Genomic DNA, 18177 nt, shown 5'->3' with positions numbered 1-18177 from the left:
TGCAGCTGTTATGACTTTGGTTTTAAGAGCATCATCTCAGAATATCGCTGTGTCTTTGTCTCCTCCCCACCCAAGGCACCCAAGAAGGAGCTGCAGAATGGAGTCATCCGGGGCTACCAGATCGGCTACAGAGAGAACAGCCCTGGCAGCAACGGGCAGTACAGCATCGTGGAGATGAAGGCCACCGGGGACAGTGAGGTTTACACCCTGGACAACCTCAAGAAGTTCGCCCAATATGGGGTGGTGGTCCAGGCCTTCAATCGGGCTGGCACAGGGCCCTCATCCAGCGAGATCAATGCCACCACCCTGGAGGATGGTGAGGGCACCAGTAGAGGGCAGTGGGTACAGATCTCAGATGTGGGCAGAGCAGGGTTACCAGGGAAGGCTTGGGGCCCTTCCCTGTTCCTGGGCCCCACTGTGGTCCTGTTGTCCACGCAGGCTCCCTGGTTCCCTTCAGATCCCTTCATCTCCTCTCGCGCACTGGCTCCTCAAGGGATGCTTGGTCCATTTAGCACTCCAGGCCTCTCCATCTGTTGGATGGCTCTCTAACCATCACTTGCTGATGCTCTGCCCATCAGTCTCTTTTGACCTATTGGCCTGTCTGTGCACCTGTCTCACTCTCCATCTATGCTTTTTCCTCTTCTTTTTCCTCCTCCCTCCTTCTGGCTTCTCACTCATCTCTATCCCCAAGCCCTTTCGTCTGTACGCCGGGTCCTGTTTTTCCTCCCTTACAGCCTCCAGGTTGGAAACGCCTGGCTTCATCCTCAAAGATTGCCATTTAATTGTTCTAGGGGCACGAGGTAGGCTTTGAGAAGGAGCAGACTTCAGTAGCTCCAGAGCACTGGGGCCCTGGGGAAAAGAAAGATCACAAAAAGTTGCGTAGGATGCAGGGAGATACAGAGAAGTCCCAGAGTTACACTGCTGTCAGCTCCCCTGCCCCCTCCACCATCCCACACCCTCACCATCAGCCTCCTCCCCTCCATGATGCTGGCCACCAGCCTGGCTGGATTGAGGAAGATCAGCTTGTTACCTCTTAGTACCAGCAGTACCAATCCCAGACAGTGCCCTGACACAGTGGTTCTCAAACCTGAGCACACAGCAGAGGACTGTAAACAGTTTGCTGAGCCCTCCTCCAGAGTTCTACTTCAGCAGTTCTGGTGTGGGGGCCAAAAATGTGCATTTCTAATAAATTCCCCGGTGATGCTGATGCTGCCGGTGTAGGGAGCACTTGTGAGAACCATGACACTAACGGCCAGCTCATTACCCTAACAGGAGCCAAAGCTCACAGAGATTAAGAACCTGTCCAGAATTGCCCATCTAGTGAACTTCTTCCAGGTCAGGTCAAAAATCCAGGCCTGACCCTGAATCCCATACTTTCTACCTCACCACGTGGTTACCCTCTTGCTTGGGAGCAAGGCTGGATGCAGGACCAAGTGACACGGATGCAGGATGCTCGGGGAAGTCACGTCCAGGGCGAGTAGCTGCTCTGAGCCCACACCAGCATGCCTGACCAAACACTGAACTCCACCCACCAGGGCCGTCCCAGGAAACAGCCAGGCCAGGCCTGCCTTTGGCCTCCATCAGGGCCCCACCTCCCTTGCTTTGGGGGCTGTGAGGGGAGGAGGCGGAGGCAGGGCCTGGAATCACCAACAGGGAGAGATCAGCATGGGCCATGGAGTCATTTTCCAAACAAAGGAGGAGAAGGGGGAAGAAAGTTTCCAGCAGCATTTGCTCAGCAGTTTTTCATACTTAATTAAGGCCCTCGTTAGCCTGTCAGATCCTGATCATTTCCTGGCAATATTAGCACTCCTCTTGGGGTATTCAAGGGCCCCTGCTTTAGCAATAGTGTCTTTTCCATAATTATATTACCTTCATTTTGTTCAAACGGGCGATCTGTATTAGTTTATGACACTGGGTCCCTAATTACATGGTGCTTATATTTTTACACCTAAGTAATATGAAACAATAATCATTCTCAAAGAGGATCGTTAGGATGATGTATTATCAGTTAAATGCTCGTAAAAATTAGAGTTGCCTCTTGTGGGGCAACAGTATCTAATTACCTTCCATCCAGCCTGTGCCTCCTTTCTCCCACTCACAGCGAAGCAGACTTGGCCTTTCCATTTGCCCCCAGCTCCTCAGAAGCCAGTGGAAGTGCCACCAAAGTTGTCTCTAGCCAGGGTGGCTCCTTAGGGCCTGGTGCCACCACTGTCGTCTCGGAAAGGGCGAGCTGCAGCAGGGCCACCCCCAGGGGTGGGACTTAGGTTAAGCTCAGAGGTAGCTCTCAGACTGAGAGGCTTAAAAGTGGGGCGGACAACCCAAGTTGGTCTCTGAGAGTCTTTTCCCATCACCTGAGGCATTTTGGTGTGTTCAGGTGCAGGCACAAGGGGTAAAGATGCAACGACCCCCGAAGTCCTAAAGGTGTCTGCAGCACCTCTTCTCCCCTTCCCTGGGGTTGTTTGAGATCCTCTTTCCTTCCCTTCAGCTTGGCACAAGGACACAAGGGTCCCTAGAGCCAGGCCTTGGTTCGGACCTGTGCTCAGGTGCCACAGAGGGCTGGCAGCCATCAGATAAGTGCATCAGTTGCAGATCCCTCCAGGGCTTGGTCTTCTAGGTTCTGTTATGTTCAGCAGAGGGTCTCCCTGGTGCCTGCAGGTGCATCCCAGGGGCTTATTCCCGGAGCTCATCACCTTCTTTCCCCAGCATTTACCCAGGACCAGGAACATGCCAAGTCTGTCAAGATCTCTGTTTACCCAAATATCCAGGAAAGATTTGGTTCACTTCCCAGCCACTAGCCCAAAGTCTCTTGACTCACTAAGTCAGGAGGGGCTCCCACTGCTCTAACCCGAAGCTCCTCTGGCTGGGCCCCACCTCTGGACGGGCCCCACCTCTGGACATGAACGTTGTGCTGTATCTCCCTGACTGCGCTCTTTGGCTCTCTCCCTGCCCCCTGCAGTGCCTAGCCAGCCCCCCGAGAACGTCCGGGCCCTGTCCATCACTTCCGACGTGGCCGTCATCTCCTGGTCGGAGCCCCCGCGCAGCACCCTCAATGGTGTCCTCAAAGGCTATCGGGTCATCTTCTGGTCACTCTACGTTGATGGGGGTGAGTCTAATGGGAGTGGCCTGCCCTGGTTTCTGACCTCCTGGAAAAGGAAGTTTCCACTGCTCAGGCCTCCGAGGTTCCCCAGCACTGACCTGGCATCCCTCAGGCTGGGCCTGGCGTCCTCACCCTCTGGACCATGGCAAGACTGCTGCCTGCCTCTGGCCAGGCCCTCTGCGGGGCTTTGCCTGTGCCAGGTCCCCAGCGAGGCGCCAGGGTGGGTTTGCCAGCACTTGTCCTCTACAAGGCCCGTCTTTTTGAAAACCCCGTGGTCCCAGGGGGAGGGCTGTCAGCTCAGAGCCTCTTTCCTCCTTCTAAGACTCTGGCTGTCTCCTGGGACCTTCTCCCTAAGCTCATCTTCAAGCAAGCTCCTTGGCAGAGCCAGGATGATGGGTCCTCACTGAGCCTGAGGAAGGCCTGGCCCTTCCTGGCTGCAGTCACTCCACCAGCCCTGCCCACATTCTCTGTGCGGGGTTCTTTGCAGGGAGGGTGTCCTCGATGGTGCAGAGAACGTGATGGGGACTCAGCCCTTATCCTCTTGAGAGTTTGGGGTGCTGGCCCAGGAATGGTCAGGTGCAGGGGAGGCAGCCTCAGCCTCTCCTGAGTCATCCAGGTGGAGCCACTGCCTGGGGAGAGCCGAAAGCCCAAGGAGGCGCTGGGCAGCACAGAGGGATGGCCATCTTCCGTCCACCAGGCGCAGACTCCCTTTCGGGTCCAAGTCATTCCTGGGGTCCTTTTCATGGAGAGAGGGTTGGGTGGAGAGAGGGAAATGTTACTTGGAGAGATGGAACTGTCCTATCAAGAGTATTGAGTTGAATTTGGCACAAGGTTGCCTAGGGGCTCTGGCCCCACTGGCATTTGTCATTCACCCTGGTTGGGCCACTTGGGGAGGGATGTGGCCTGTGAGCCGTGCTCCAGATCTTCTCTGTGCACCTTTAGGTAGAGGGTCCCCTTAGGAGCCACCACCACCATGGAGTCCAGGGCTGAGCCCAGTGGAGCAGGCCTGACCAGAGCCCAGGCGGCAGAGGGGCAGTGGTGGGGGGACCGAGGCGTGGCGGCCTGGGCCGCACTCAGAGGCTGCTTGTGTCCGGCAGAGTGGGGCGAGATGCAGAACATCACCACCACGCGGGAGCGGGTGGAGCTGCGAGGCATGGAGAAGTTCACCAACTACAGTGTGCAGGTGCTGGCCTACACCCAGGCCGGGGACGGCGTGCGCAGCAGCGTGCTCTACATCCAGACCAAGGAGGATGGTGAGTGCTCTCCCGCAGCCCGCCCGGCCTCAGCCCACGGCGCAGGCTCCCCAGTCCTGTTGCTGAGCACTGCCCTTGAGCTGTCCCACAGCTCCTTCTCCGAGGAGAAGGGTAAGAGCAGAGCAGCATCCTTTCCCCTTTGATTTGCTGTATTTGGCTTTGAGGATGCTGGAGCCCAGCTTTGGGAGAACACAGCTTGCTGTAGGTGGTAGTCACGTGCTCTGAGATTTGTGCATAAATATACAAGCCACTGTAACCCCCTCCCCCTGCAGCATTGGGTCAGAGGCCAGATAAAGCCTCTCCTCCCCACCCCCACCCCAAGATCATCTTTTTTGTGGCATCTGCTCCCCTGTAGGGTTCAGCCTGGTTTCCTCTGGATACAGATGGTAGGGGGAGCATCACCCCTCACATCCTGGGTTAGGGACTTGGCGGTCAACCCGTGGAGGCTCCAGAATGAGCCAGGCCTTGGACTCTGGTGTTGCTGGGGGCTCTCAGGGAGGAAGTGAAATGTGCCTTCATTCACAGCTAATGATCTGGAAGCCCTTTCTTCCCCATACTGGGTAGAGCTGGAAGAAAACTGGAGATAAAGAATCAAACCTTAAGGGTAGAGTGATGAGGTCAGGTGAGGCTGGGAGCTGAGCCAGCCCAGGAGGGAACAGGTGGGGAGAAGGACCAGACTTCCCACCTGGGCCCAGAGCTGCACACCTCCGGGGGTCAGCCAGGTCCCGGAGGTGCCATGTATGACCATGTGCAGCTCTGGGCTCCTCTCCCACTTCCTTCCTCACCCCCCAACCCCCTCGCTTAGTTGATTCTAACCTTCCTGAACCAGGTGCTATACTGTTACAAGAGTCTGTATATGAAGTGGCTGGCACACAGCGGGCACTTAACAAACAGTAACCATCATTGGCCCTTATGGCTTCCTTCCCACTCAGCCTCAGTTTTTTCAAAGGATACAGAGGCCCACAGTCTAGAACCCACTCATCCACTTTGGCAGAAGGAGCTGGAGGGGTGAGAGGAGTTAAGAAGGGGCTGGGAGTGATGGTGGAGAGGTTCCCAGTGCAGCCCAGTACTTGGCTCAGTGACTGGACCGGCTCCCAGCTCAGATTAATGCTCCCCACTTGCCATTAGATCTGCCCCCTCCCCTGCTTAAGTGCTGAGCAATTAAATATTTACCAACCTGCCTGCCCTACTTTTCCTGTCATTAGTCCCCCCATCAAGATTTCCTGGCATGGCTCCAGGCAGAGCCACCTGCTCTTGTGTGGAGATCGAACAGGGATGATGCTCAGAGCCTGGCCCTTTCAGGGCCTTGGGGACACACACACCCAGGCAACTTCCTGGCCTCTAGAAATTAACCACCCAGACCCCCAGACTTCTTGTGTCCTGTTCTGATGCAAGGCCTGAGCCATAAGCAACTCCACGTGTTTAACTGACCAAAGTGAGACCCCACGAGGGAATCCAAGGGTCTAAGACCACCATCCCTCCCCACAGGGAGCTGTCACCCTGAAGCTGCCTGCGGAGCCACACACAGGGACATACACAGGCAGGGGCCAGGGCCCTGGGGCAGCAGCTTCCCAGAGCAGGAGGGACACTGAGAAACACAGCAGATGTGCGTCCCCCAGCCCTGCCGCTTCTTGACAAATCACTTAAACTTTCTGACCGTCAGTTTCATCATAATAAAACAGGGACAGTGCCTCATTGAGATGTTGCAAGAAAGAAAATAGCTGTAGAATCCTTTCTAAAATGTCAAGGGCTAGCAAATGGTAGTTGCTTTATACCTACCGAGAGCTGGCAGTGAAATGACTGCTTCCGGAAGACCCAGGTGCCCCGAAGGAAGGCTGAGCAGAAAGGAATCCACTGTCAGATGAGATCTTATCCAGAACGGGGATCATAGCTTGACACATGTGTGATATGCCATCACATACATGATTTAACCTTCCAGTCGCCCTATGGGTGGAGTATTGTTTCCATTTTAGAGATGAGAAAACTGAGGCCAAGAGCTAAAGCAACTTGCTGAAGGTCAAGAAGCTACTGGGTGGCAAACCAAGGCTTTCTTGCTTCCGTAGCCTCTATACTTCCTATCATACCACTTGTATCAGTGAGGAAGATTTGGGTTGTGAGTAATGTAACTAAAAAAAGGCATACACAATAAGAGCACTGATTATCACACATAACAAGACGTCTCAAGTAGGGCAGCTCCAGGGTCGGTTAACCCAGTAGTTCCCATCTTTCCACTCTGCCGTCCTCAGCCTGTCAGCTGTTCCTCCCGTGATTTCAAGATGACTGCAGCTCCAGGCATCACGCCAGACAAGACAGAGCTCCGAGCAAAAAAGGCAGTCTCTTCCTATGGGCCTGCCTCTCTTGGGAGTGAAAGAAACCTTTCCCAGAAACCCCCTCAACAGATTTATCCTCATTTCCGATCGGCCACTGTGGGGCAGTATGCCTCTTGCTAAGCCAGTCACTGAAAGGAGAATGGAATTCTCATGGCTGACTTACTCTAAGCATGATAAATCCTCTGGTGGAGGTGATAGAGACAGCTTTCTCTGAGGGGTGGAGGAGCATGGGCTACCCACGCAAAAGTGAGACTCTGTTTGCAAGGAATAGGAAGGGATGATGGCAGAGGGGTAGACGGACAACCATGCCTGCCTCACCAGTGCTGCTCCAGCTCCACCAGCTCCTCCCGTTTGCAGGCAGCAGTCATGACAGTTTCTACTCCCCTGACTTGGAAGGCAGACAGGTCCACATTCCAGTTCCAGCTCTGCCGTGGGACCTTGGGCACATATCCTAATCTGAAGACGCTCCCTACACACCACCACCACACCTCCTCAGAATTTTGCATTTTGCCAGAGGAAAACATTACCAGGAAATTTAGAGAAAAGCAAGACAAATAAAAGGACAAAACGCAGACATATAAATTCAAGCTCATTTCTTAAGTCCAGATCTCTCAGTCTGAGCTTGATTTCAGGCTGGCTTGGCTGCAGTCAGTTTATGAGCTACAAAACCTCTTGCCTACTGCTCACCTCCTTGGTGAATTAACAAATCTAACCACGTGGCCTCAGAGTACAAAGTTGGGTTGGATTTTAGACCACTTTAAAGGTCTAACTGAGGGAGAAGCTTGAACTAGACCTGTGTTTTAGGAAGGTAACACTTGTAGAGGAGTGGAGGATTGATCACAGGAAGGGGATGGGGGATAAGGACTCGTGTCAGAGAGACCTGTTAGAACCTGTGGGCATCTGGGCAGAGAAGAGGGTGGTATGTGCTAGGGCAGCAGCAGTGAGGATGAAGGGAGGAGGATGGACAAGTTTAGAGAAACATATCAGAGGATTTCCACTTCTAGGAATGGTAGATGAGATAACTCAAACCCTCTCTCCTCCTTGCTGAGGACACTAGGAAATCTGGAGAAAAAAATTTTAACACTTGCTTGAAGGCATCAGAGAGCTGGCAGGAAAGTGAAGAGTTATTGGGCCAGGAACCAAGGGAGAATGGCGGCTCAGGAGATGAGCCAGGTATTTGGAACAGGTCTTCCCCTGGGGGATATTTGCTGAATCTGGAGGTAGTGACTGAAAAACTGAGCAGTACTAGCAGACATGAATTGGAGGCTGGAGCCTGCTAGGAGATGTGGGTCTGTCTGGTGAACCACGCCTCCACTTTGAGTTGAGATCATGAAAGACAGAACTCTAAGAGTAAAAGTGAACCAAAAGTAGACAGCTCAGCCTCAAATCATGTCAGTGCTAGAAAGCAGACTGAGGTGACCTCAGGTTGCTAGTGCCCCAGATTGCAGGTGCATGTAAGAAACAAACATGAATTCTCTCTTTAGGAAGATTATATCATCTGAGACCTCAAATTGTTTCTGCAAACAATGTTGCAAATAATATGTCTGCCATGCAATAAAAAAAATCATGAGAACAATGTGAACAAAAACCAGCAGGAAAAAAGACAAAAGAAACAGAGCCACAAGAGGTCCAAATATAGGTTTTATCAAATATGGACTTTAAAGTAATTATTCTGAACAAGATTGAAATTTTAAGCGTATTGGAAACTATCAAATGGAAAATCTAGGGAAAAAAACTACAAATGTCTAAAATTAAGAACCCGCTAGATGGGTTTAGTAACAAATTAGACACAGCTGAAGAGATAACTAGTGAACTGGAAGATAGGTCAGGAGATAATATCAAATGAAATGCAGAAAGACGATTGGAAAATAAAAGAGCAAGTAAGGGATATAGAGCAGTGATTTCAAACTTTACTGTGCGTACAAATCACTTGGGGATCATGTTAAAATTCAGATTCTGATTTAGCAGGTCTAGGGTGGAACCTGAGATTTTGCATTTCTAACATGCTCCCAGGTGACACTGCTGCTGATCCATGGACCACATTCTGAATATCAAGGAAAAGACACAGAAGATATGAGAAGATAACCCAAAGAAAAGGAGAAAGGGAACGGAACAGAAGATAAAACTTCTGAAAACTTTTCAAAGGTGATGAAAGACTTCAGGCCACAGATGCAAGAAGCTCTACAAACTTCACAAGCAATGACTTAGAGAAATCCACACCTAGGCTCATCACACTGAAGCTGCTTACAAAACAAGCACAAAGAGAAAAATCTTTAAAGCAACCAGAGGGAAAAAAGACCACTTACCTTCAAAGGAACAACAGTTAGATTATCAGCTAACTTATCAGAAACACTGGAAGCCAGAAAATAAGACAGTGGTATATTTAAAGTATGTATGAAAAAATAGTTATTAATCTATGATTTTATACCTAGCAAAAATAGTTTTCAAGACTAAGATTTAAAACAGACATTTTTAAACAGAAACTAAAAGAATTTATCACCAACATACCTGCCCTGGAAGAAATATTAAAGGGTATTCTTCACCTGGAAGGAAAGTGGTCCCACATGGAATCTCAGTGATGTAGGAAGGAAAGAAGAGCCATTAACGGTGAATATATGGGAGGGATCAGTCAGTACTGATCGCATAAAATGATGATGACATCATCTTAGGGGGGTCTAAAATATATACAGAGTTAAAATATACAACAATGGCATGTAAGTTGAGAGAGGGTAAATGGAAGTTCTAAGTCCTTGCATTGTCTGAGAAGAAAAGTACCAATTAATGCTATTAGACTTTGGTAAGTCAAAGATTCACGTCGTAATCTAAAAGCAGTGAAAGACCGTATAATGGCAAAACTAACACGGAGGGAGAAATAGAGTGTTTTTTAATACTCAATCCAAAAGAAGGCACAAATACAAAGAAATAGAATAGGTGGGACAAACAGAAAGTATTTAGTAAGATGGAATATTTAAACCGAAATATATCTGTAATTGCATTAAAGATATATTGACTAAATTCTCCAATTAAAAGGTAAAGACTGTCAGGCTGGCTAGCAATGAAACAAAACCCAAGCATGTATTGTTTACAGGAGACATCTAAAACATACAGGTATAGAAAAGTTAAACATGAAAGAATGGAAAAAGATAAAGATTATACGAAACTAAGAGAAAACTGGAATTTTGATATCAAATATAGTATGCATTATTAGGAGAACACCTTGTTATGATAGTAGACTTAATTTACTAGGCAAAACAGTTCTAAATTTTATGAACTTAATAATATAACCTCAAGATACACAAAAGTCAAAACCAACAGAACTAGGGGGATAAATAGATAAATCTACAATCATAGTGGGAGATTTCAACATGTTTCCCTCAATAACTGATAAGAAAAAAAGTATGCAAGGATAGAGAAGATTTGAACATTACAACTGCCCGGTAGCCATCCATAGACCCACACCCCCACCCCACATCCCCAAACTGCAGAGACCCCTAGCAGAGGTAGCAGTGGGAAGGGCAGAGTCAAGGATGACTGCCAGCCTTCGGGCTCAGGCCCCTGGGTGGATGGTGATGCTGTTTCTAGTTATTTTACTGAATCGAGAGTTGTTGACCACTTATATTTTTTAAATTGTGATAGGTGCTAAAAGCTGAGAGGAGGAAATGCAAAAATACTCATTGTTACGATTTATTGAGCGTCTTCTTTGTGTTAGGCACTGTGCCAAGTTTTTTATTTTAATTGGTACTAATTCTCACTACAAACCTTTAGTGTGGTTGTTATTATGTCCATATAGATGGGGAAACTGAGGCTCAGAGAGGTAAAATCAGTTCAATAGGATACCATCACTCTCTTCAAAGGAGCATAAAACCACCTCCCAGGAGAGAAGACGAGTCACAACAGTACAAGGGGAAAGCAAAGTAGATTGTGGAAGCTTCCAGTCTCCCAGGAAGAGCCCTGGGGTCCCAGCCAGGCCCAGACATGGGGTTGAAGGGAAAGTCAGAACCCACATGGATTGGGATCCACACAGGATGGACTTCTGAGCCAATTCTAAAGTAGACTTTCCCTCCTGAAAGCAGAAAGGGCCTAACCATCACCCCAAGGGCAGTGACCTGAGCACGTAGCAAGAAACGCAATCACACACTGGCTGGCCACCAACCTTTGACCTTCAGGAGGAGGCCTGGTCTGTGAGTTTCCAGGGTCCCCAGCCAAAAAGAGCAAAATGGCCAGTATATTTGGCTTAAATGCAAGCCACTTGTAGAGCATGAGAGCTGGGATCTAGTTAGGGTCATAGAGGTCAAGATTAATTCCTCATGGGTTCTGTTTCTTTCTTGTGCTTCGTAAGTCCTTGGTTCTGGCCAAAGAGTTCTGAAGCTGTCCACTCCCTATGCCACCATCTCAAAGACTTTGTTCCACCCCAAAATGATCACCTTTGTTCTCCCACTGTTTGCCATGCTAGAACCTCCTCCTTTAAACCATAGCTCAAGGATACCTCCTCCAGGAAGCTCTCCCAGATTGATCTCCCCACTCTCCCAACCCTGTCATTCTTTCCCAAAGGCTGTGTTCCTCCTTTCTCTAAACTGACCCAGCCTTCCCCCTGCTCAGTTCCAGGTCCCCCCGCTGGCATCAAAGCTGTCCCTTCATCTGCTAGCAGTGTGGTCGTGTCATGGCTCCCCCCAACCAAGCCCAACGGGGTGATCCGCAAGTACACCATCTTCTGCTCCAGCCCTGGGTCTGGCCAGCCGGTAAGTGGGCTCAGGGCCGAAAGATGAGCAGGACAGGAGAAAGGAAAAAGTACCCTGCAGATCAATTGACTTCCAGGCCAAATCCTGGGGCTGCTCATATCTGTATTTCTATAGAATTCACGGAGAAGTATGGGCACTGGTCACCCAAGAGTGGCTGAAGACTTACCCAAGTCCATCTTGGGTCAGTCCTCTGTTCCAGGGGCTGCAAGCTTGTCACAAGCCCTGGAAGCCCTGGAAGTTCCTTTGAGTCAGAGGTCACGTTCAAGCAGGTGGGAAAGGGAGGACAGAGCCTCAGTGAGGAAGGTCCTAGCAGACCCCAGAGGGCTGCACTGGGGACTGGCTAGTCCATGGCCTCTGGAAATGAATCACTTTTCAGCATGGTCAGTCTGGGGTTGGAAGGTGGCTGGAGCTCTGCCCTGAGTGGCCCCCTTGGCATGGAGCCAGTTGAAGAGAGGAACAGATGGGGGATAGCTGAGAGGAGGCAAGGGCATCTCTCTGGGCCAGGGGTCTGGGGATTGCCGAGGGGAGAGCCCTGAGAGATGGTGCTATCTTCCCAAACCTGGGAGCACAGTGGGCAGCCCCCAGGCTGGGGCACAGTGCAGGGGCTGAGTGATGCTGAGAGGGGTCCGAGGGGCCCCAACAGAGAGGTAGGAGGGGATGAGAGTGGATACAGTGAGATGTGCGCCCATATCCCATAATAAGCATCCTTCCCTCTGCCTCTTATCTCCCGCCACTAAACCACACATTGAGTTCTACTGAGTGACTGCTCTGGAGCACACCTGTTCTAGTTAAGAGAGCAGGTGCAAAGACACCTGCCCTCAAGGCGCTTCCAGTCGAGTAGGGGAGGCAGAGGGTGCTCCCTGAAGGGCCGTGAGTACTATCAAGAGATGTGCTTGGGAAAGGGGAGGGCAAAGAGCAGGAAGAGGCCAGCTTCTCCCTCCATCAGCAGCTTATGATGTGACAGCAGCCCCAGCACCTGCAGATGAGCTTCTGGCAGCCCGGAAATCTAACCCTGAAATTGCTCAGTAATTGTGTCATCATCTTGTCCTCTGCTCTCTGCTTTCCTGTGGTCTTTCTGAATTACCCTCTGAGCTGTAGGTGGCCCCGCTCCTTGCCAGTGAAGCCAGAGTTCTATTACCAGAGAGGAAGCCCAGAAATATCTTTTTAGTGATTTCGTCCCCTCCTCTGCATCCTCACAGCCACCACCTCATGTGCAGTGTGAGGTGACTGTACAGCCCCATGAATTTTTACAGCGCACCCAGGCAAGCAGCAGGGGGTCCCCGGAGCAGGGAACAGGACATTACAACCCCCAGAAGGCTTTCTCATGCCCCTTCCAGTCACCACCCACCCCCACTGCCAGCATAACCACCATCTTGACTTCAGATTAACATTGCCTCTTTTTAAATGTTTTATACACATACACACACACTGTTTGGCTTCTCTGGCTCAACATTATTTTTGAATTTGTGAATTTCACCCATATTGTTGTGTGTGGTTAAAGATTATTCACTCTCATTTCTGTATCATTTTCAGTTGCTTGTGTATCTGACGATTTATTTATCCACTGTGTTATCCATTGATAGGCATTTGGGCAGTTTTCTGTGTGGAGCTATTACAGTCGGTGCCGCTGTGAGCACTCTTGTCCGTGTCCCTTGGTGCTCGTGTTGTGCGTTCCTGTGGGGTGTATGCCTGCGAGAGGAACTGCTGGGTCGTGGGGCCTGCAGGTGTTAGAGTGCGAACACCCTGCCATTGTTGGGGGTTGTGCCAGTTTTCCAATAAACTTATTCAGCCGTGTCTTCTGCTCCTCTTTCCCCTCTCCTCCTGCTCCGCCTCCCCACACACATTCTAGGCTCTTGTTACACTAGGCTTGTCACCGTTCTGGACACCCGCTATGACTTTTCACTCCCCGGCACCTCTGCCCCTGCTGATCCTACCGCAGCATCCTCTTCACCCTCCAGCACAGGCTGAATGCATTAGATGGCGATGAGCTGTTCACTCATCTGTCTCCCCCGCACTGGTCTGTGGGGCCCTGTGAGGACAAGGGCAGCATCTTTTCATCTTTGGGCCCCTGGCTGTGGAACACTGTGCATGGAACTTCACTGTCACTGAATACATGTTTGATGAATGAATGACTAGCAGCCTGGCAATTGTAAAGCCTTAGATGTTGGGCAAGTTTCCCTTCATAAACTGATGAGAGGGTGGGTCCTCGTTCTCCAGCTTGGGTTCTGCAGCCATGACCTTGTCTGATAATGAAGTCTTTCAAAGGGATTGTATCAGGGAGCGCAGCCTCCTGATTAACTCAGGCCACCAAGCCCCAGTCCCCTGGCTGGGGACACCTCTTCCAGGCCCCAGAGCAGAACTCCTGGTCCCCGTCCCTTCCTCCTGCTACTAGAAACTCTCCTTTCTCTTTGTGTCCCGAGCATGGAGGAACCTCCTCTCTTCTGGGGAGATTTCCCATCGGACAATGTCACACGAGGGGCCAGGTGTGCTAGTATGATGAGGACTTAAGTTCAACGACATTGCATGGTAGGGACTGGGTTTAGCAGGGGAATGAGGGGACCTGACTATCACGTGTGATTGTGTGATGTGATCGCTTTGCACAAATATATTCCAGATTCCAAACAACTGCATTACAAATTCATTTATGAAAGAGCTCCAGGAGGGAGGGCACACTTGTACATGCCCATTTATAAGTGACAGTGCAAGATGGTGGATATGAGTGTGAGGTGAGAGGCAAATGCACGTGAGTCTGAGTGTGCCTGGACACACTGGAGTGTATGAACTTGTGTGTGCGAAATCCTCAGAATAGATGTGGGAAACTGCATATGGTGCAGGCTCCCAGGAATTACACCCTGGGGTGGCCAGAGCTGCATTGTGTCCTGTTAGAAATTTTACCAAACATTTTACTATGTTTGTTGTTTTTCTCTGATAATCAAAATAATATAATTTTAGTGTAGAAAATTCTATAAATAGCTAAAAGAATAAAGTAAAAATTGCTTGTACTCCCATTCCCTAAAAAGCAACACTGGCAATGTTTTGGTATATAATCTTCCAGTCTTTGATCTGTACTTATATGGTTCTGTTTGGGGGATTTTTTTTTACAAAATTAAAATAAAATTTTGCATAACGTTATATAACCTACATTTTTTCATGTAATCTGTGTAGGCACTTTCCCACACCATCAAATATTCCTTTTTATTAAAACATAGTTGCCATCAAATATTTTTTAAAAATATTATCTTGAATGCCTGTATGTACATAATCTATTTAACCAGTCCCCCAATTATTCTATTTTTATCTATTTTTAATTTTTCACCATTATAAATAATGTTTCATTGAGAATTCTTTGTAAAAGACTTTATGCACATGTTTTATTATTTTCTTAGGGTAAATTTCTTAGGAATTCCTGGGTCACAAAGAGTATGAATATTCTTAATGTGTATTCTTTGCATACACATTTGCAAATTACCCTTCAGAAAGTTTTCATCCATTTATGCTTCTACCAGAATTGTTAAATAGCATGTACCTTTTCCTTGTGCCCATGCTAATCCAAGGTATTATGTATTTTTTATTTTTTGATAGTTGGATTTAGGAAAAAAGATACCTTGTTTTAAGCTATATTTCTTTGATTACTAGTCAGGTTATGTGTTTTTTTGGCTGTTTTATTTGTCTTTGGGTCATTGTCAATTCATGTCTTTTGTCCATTTTTTATTTGGGTGAATCATGGTTTTTTCTTATTGATTTGTAAGTGCTCTTTACTTACGAAGGATAATAACCATTTTGATCACATAGGTTGCAGGTACTGGCAGTTCATTACTTTCCTTTTGATTCTAGTTTTATTGTAACATAGGGTTTTCTTTTCATATAATTCATATTTATAAATCATTTCCATCTTTGATGTTTGCCTTTATCTTTTTGATTAGAAAGACAAATAAATATTTACCTATAGTTTCTTCTTTCATAGTTTTACCCATTTTTAACCTTTGATGCACTGGGACTTTATTTGGGAGTACAGTTGTGTGTTTGTAAAAGTGATTTCAGAAGATTCTTGGCAAGTCCAGGTTAAAAAGGAAGGCACCCAGGATCTGACACCTCCAAGGGGAAGCCAAACCTTTGTTGCTCTCTGTAGACACAAATGCACACTCAGGTACACACTGACACACACAAGCAAGTACACTCAGCTTTTCTCTACATATGTACACACACACACCCTCCTCTACTCTCATAGGAAAATGCACCAGGAGAAGAACATGTCCCCATTTACAAAGGATTTGCACACCTCTTGCCTCATTTGTGCTTCGTGGTAACTACACAGGGTAGGTAGAGCTGTATTGCTGTCTTAGTTTGCAAGAGAGAAACCTGAGGCCCCAGGAACCACGAGAGACACTATGGGTCATACACTAAGAAGGCAGGCAGGTGCCTCGTGCTCAGATGTGACCTGCAGATATGCACCCGATCCCCGAGCACTGCAGCTTAGCCTGAAAGGACTTCCCAACTACCAGGGCTCAGGGTGGCTTTCAGGAACCTCCTGAATTCAGGCCAAGATCTCCATAAGGAAGGCAGGAGGAGGAGTTTGCCGGGGAACGCTGTGTGTTGTGGGGATGCGTGTGCCTTCTCCCTGGCCTCTCCCGCAGACAGCCTGGGGCCAAAAAGGATATTTTTTTCCTGTTATAAGTCACTGGGCCCTTCAACCCTCCCATGGGGGACAGAGAATGTCCCTCTGACCCCATATCTGTCTGGAGGTCTGTCCCTCAGCACGTGCTTGGATGTGTCCATGCGTCCCCTGTGCGTCTGAGTGTGTGCATATAAGCATGTGTGTGCAAGGTCCCGTGACTGCAGAGATAACTAATTATTAGTTCCCTCTGTCCTCAGGGCCCCCCATCTGTTCCAGGGGCTGCTCCCCCTCCCTAGACTTCCTCCCTGATTTCAAAGAGGCCCTGGTGCCGTCCTGCTTTCCCTTCCCCGCGGCTGACCAAAAAATAAAATAAAATGAAAGTCAGCCCCATCCCGCCTGCACCAGGGAAGGGGCTGACAGGAGGTCTGCAAACTAGCGCTTATCAAAAGCTCCTTCTCAAATTCATTTCAATATCTGAGCCTCTGGTTTCCAAGGCAACATAATCTTTTCATCAAAGCAACTGGTAAAACCACTGGGATCCGATATTGTTTTGTTGGCAACTTGTCAAAACTGTCATTTGGCTAAAAAAAATTTATAGATTTATATAACCTACAAATACATACAGTGATCTATACCACTAATAATCATTAATAAAGTGTTGCCCCATTACGCTTTCATGGTTCCCTCTCCCACCCCTTCCTCCCCAGACAGACTGCTCCTTCATTACTGTGAAGGAGCAGTAATTAGATGGCAGGGCTGGGAGGTGACTCTGAGCAGGGACAGGCTGGGGGAGCCTGTCTACAACCCTAATAAGGCAAATGCAGTCATTTAGCTTCTTCCCAGGGACCCTTTTCTCAGGGCTTTCCTGGGACCCTCCCCCCTCCATTCTCCCTCTTCCTGACTCCATACATTTCTCACCTAAAGCACACTCAGATGTTTCCTGACCTGGAGCCATGGTGGTCAGTGCCTGGATCAGTTCCAAGAGGTGAACTGAGGCTGACCCAGCAACACTCCAGGTCCTTCGGCTCCCAGGTGTTGCTCCAAAACCAGAAAAGGCAAACTAGGCAGGGTCCTGCCTCCCCTCACCCCTGACCCGGTCATCACCTCTGCTGAGCCCGGGGTCCCCAGGAAGGTTGGAGTTGGAGGCTGGAGGCCCGGGGGCCTCGTCTCAGTACACATTCGCCTCTGCCCCGCAGGCTCCCAGCGAGTATGAGACGAGTCCAGAGCAGCTCTTCTACCGGATCGCCCACCTAAACCGTGGGCAGCAGTACCTGCTGTGGGTGGCCGCCGTCACCTCTGCCGGCCGGGGCAACAGCAGCGAGAAGGTGACCATCGAGCCTGCTGGCAAGGGTGAGCGGCCTGGGGCTGGGGCGGAGGGCAGAAGCTGCCAGAAACCCCCTTCTAGAATCCTGGTTCTCCCCAAGTAGGGGAGGTCTCCCCTCCATACTATCTGTGATCTGGCTGTAAGGAGCTGGCTGGCCACCTGCCTCCCTCCTGCACCCACCAAGACTAGGCCTCTGCTGCCCCCTGACTCCCAGAAAGCCTCACAACAGGCTGGAGGCAGCACCGCTACCCAGGGGCTCAGGGCATAGCGCACCCTGGTCCCCGAATCCAAACTTTCCCCTGGGGTTGCAGGAGGAGGCATGAGCCCCACCCCCAGCCCAATGCTCAGCTCCTCCAGCAGGGACTGAGGTGGGGTACGCTGCTTCCATGGAGCAGAGAGCTGCAAAGACAGCCCCCTCATTCCAAAGCCTGGACACCTCAGGCAGAGGTGATCCTACAGAAGGTGATTCACTCAGTCAACAGACATTCACAGAGGGCAAACCATGAAGGAGGCTGCGGGCTGGATGGGGCGCACAGGGCGAATAAGATTGTATTTGTTCTTGCGGGGTGCCCCCATCAAATGCCTGACCTGGGCATAAGTGTGGCACGGGGGTGCGAACACCCTGACTTTGCAGGGAATGACAGTTCTCAGGCCTCAACGCCAGATCAAGACAGAGGCCGCCACTCAGAGCTGCTAGGCTGCCCCCCGTGCCAACCCTGGGGCGTGGGATTTAGCCACATAAACCCGAGACCCCAAGCCTCCACCTTAACTCTGGGCCCCCCTGGGTCCTTCCTCTTGGCCTTGCCTCCCCCCTCAGCC

At 49.7% G+C, this 18177-nt stretch overlaps 1 protein-coding gene across 2 annotated transcripts in view; it reads left to right on the top strand.

Annotated features, from left to right (window-relative positions):
- Positions 1–18177, top strand: part of DSCAML1 (DS cell adhesion molecule like 1) — a 314600-nt gene that overhangs the window by 282973 nt on the left and 13450 nt on the right. Inside the window, exons 17-21 of one of the 2 annotated variants that reach the window (XM_064482082.1) lie at positions 76–316; positions 2957–3103; positions 4195–4350; positions 11280–11419; positions 17231–17384. In XM_064482082.1, the coding sequence (XP_064338152.1) occupies positions 76–316; positions 2957–3103; positions 4195–4350; positions 11280–11419; positions 17231–17384 (838 nt within the window). Of the gene's footprint in view, positions 1–75; positions 317–2956; positions 3104–4194; positions 4351–8693; positions 8986–11279; positions 11420–17230; positions 17385–18177 lie in introns of those variants that run through there. The other variant, XM_064482083.1, reaches the window with a different exon arrangement.

Source organism: Camelus dromedarius, chromosome 34, assembly GCF_036321535.1.
Source record: "Camelus dromedarius isolate mCamDro1 chromosome 34, mCamDro1.pat, whole genome shotgun sequence".
NCBI classification, from domain to species: Eukaryota; Metazoa; Chordata; class Mammalia; order Artiodactyla; family Camelidae; genus Camelus; species Camelus dromedarius.
Note: the sequence above shows the minus strand (reverse complement) of the source record. Positions and strands in the feature narration are given on the sequence as shown.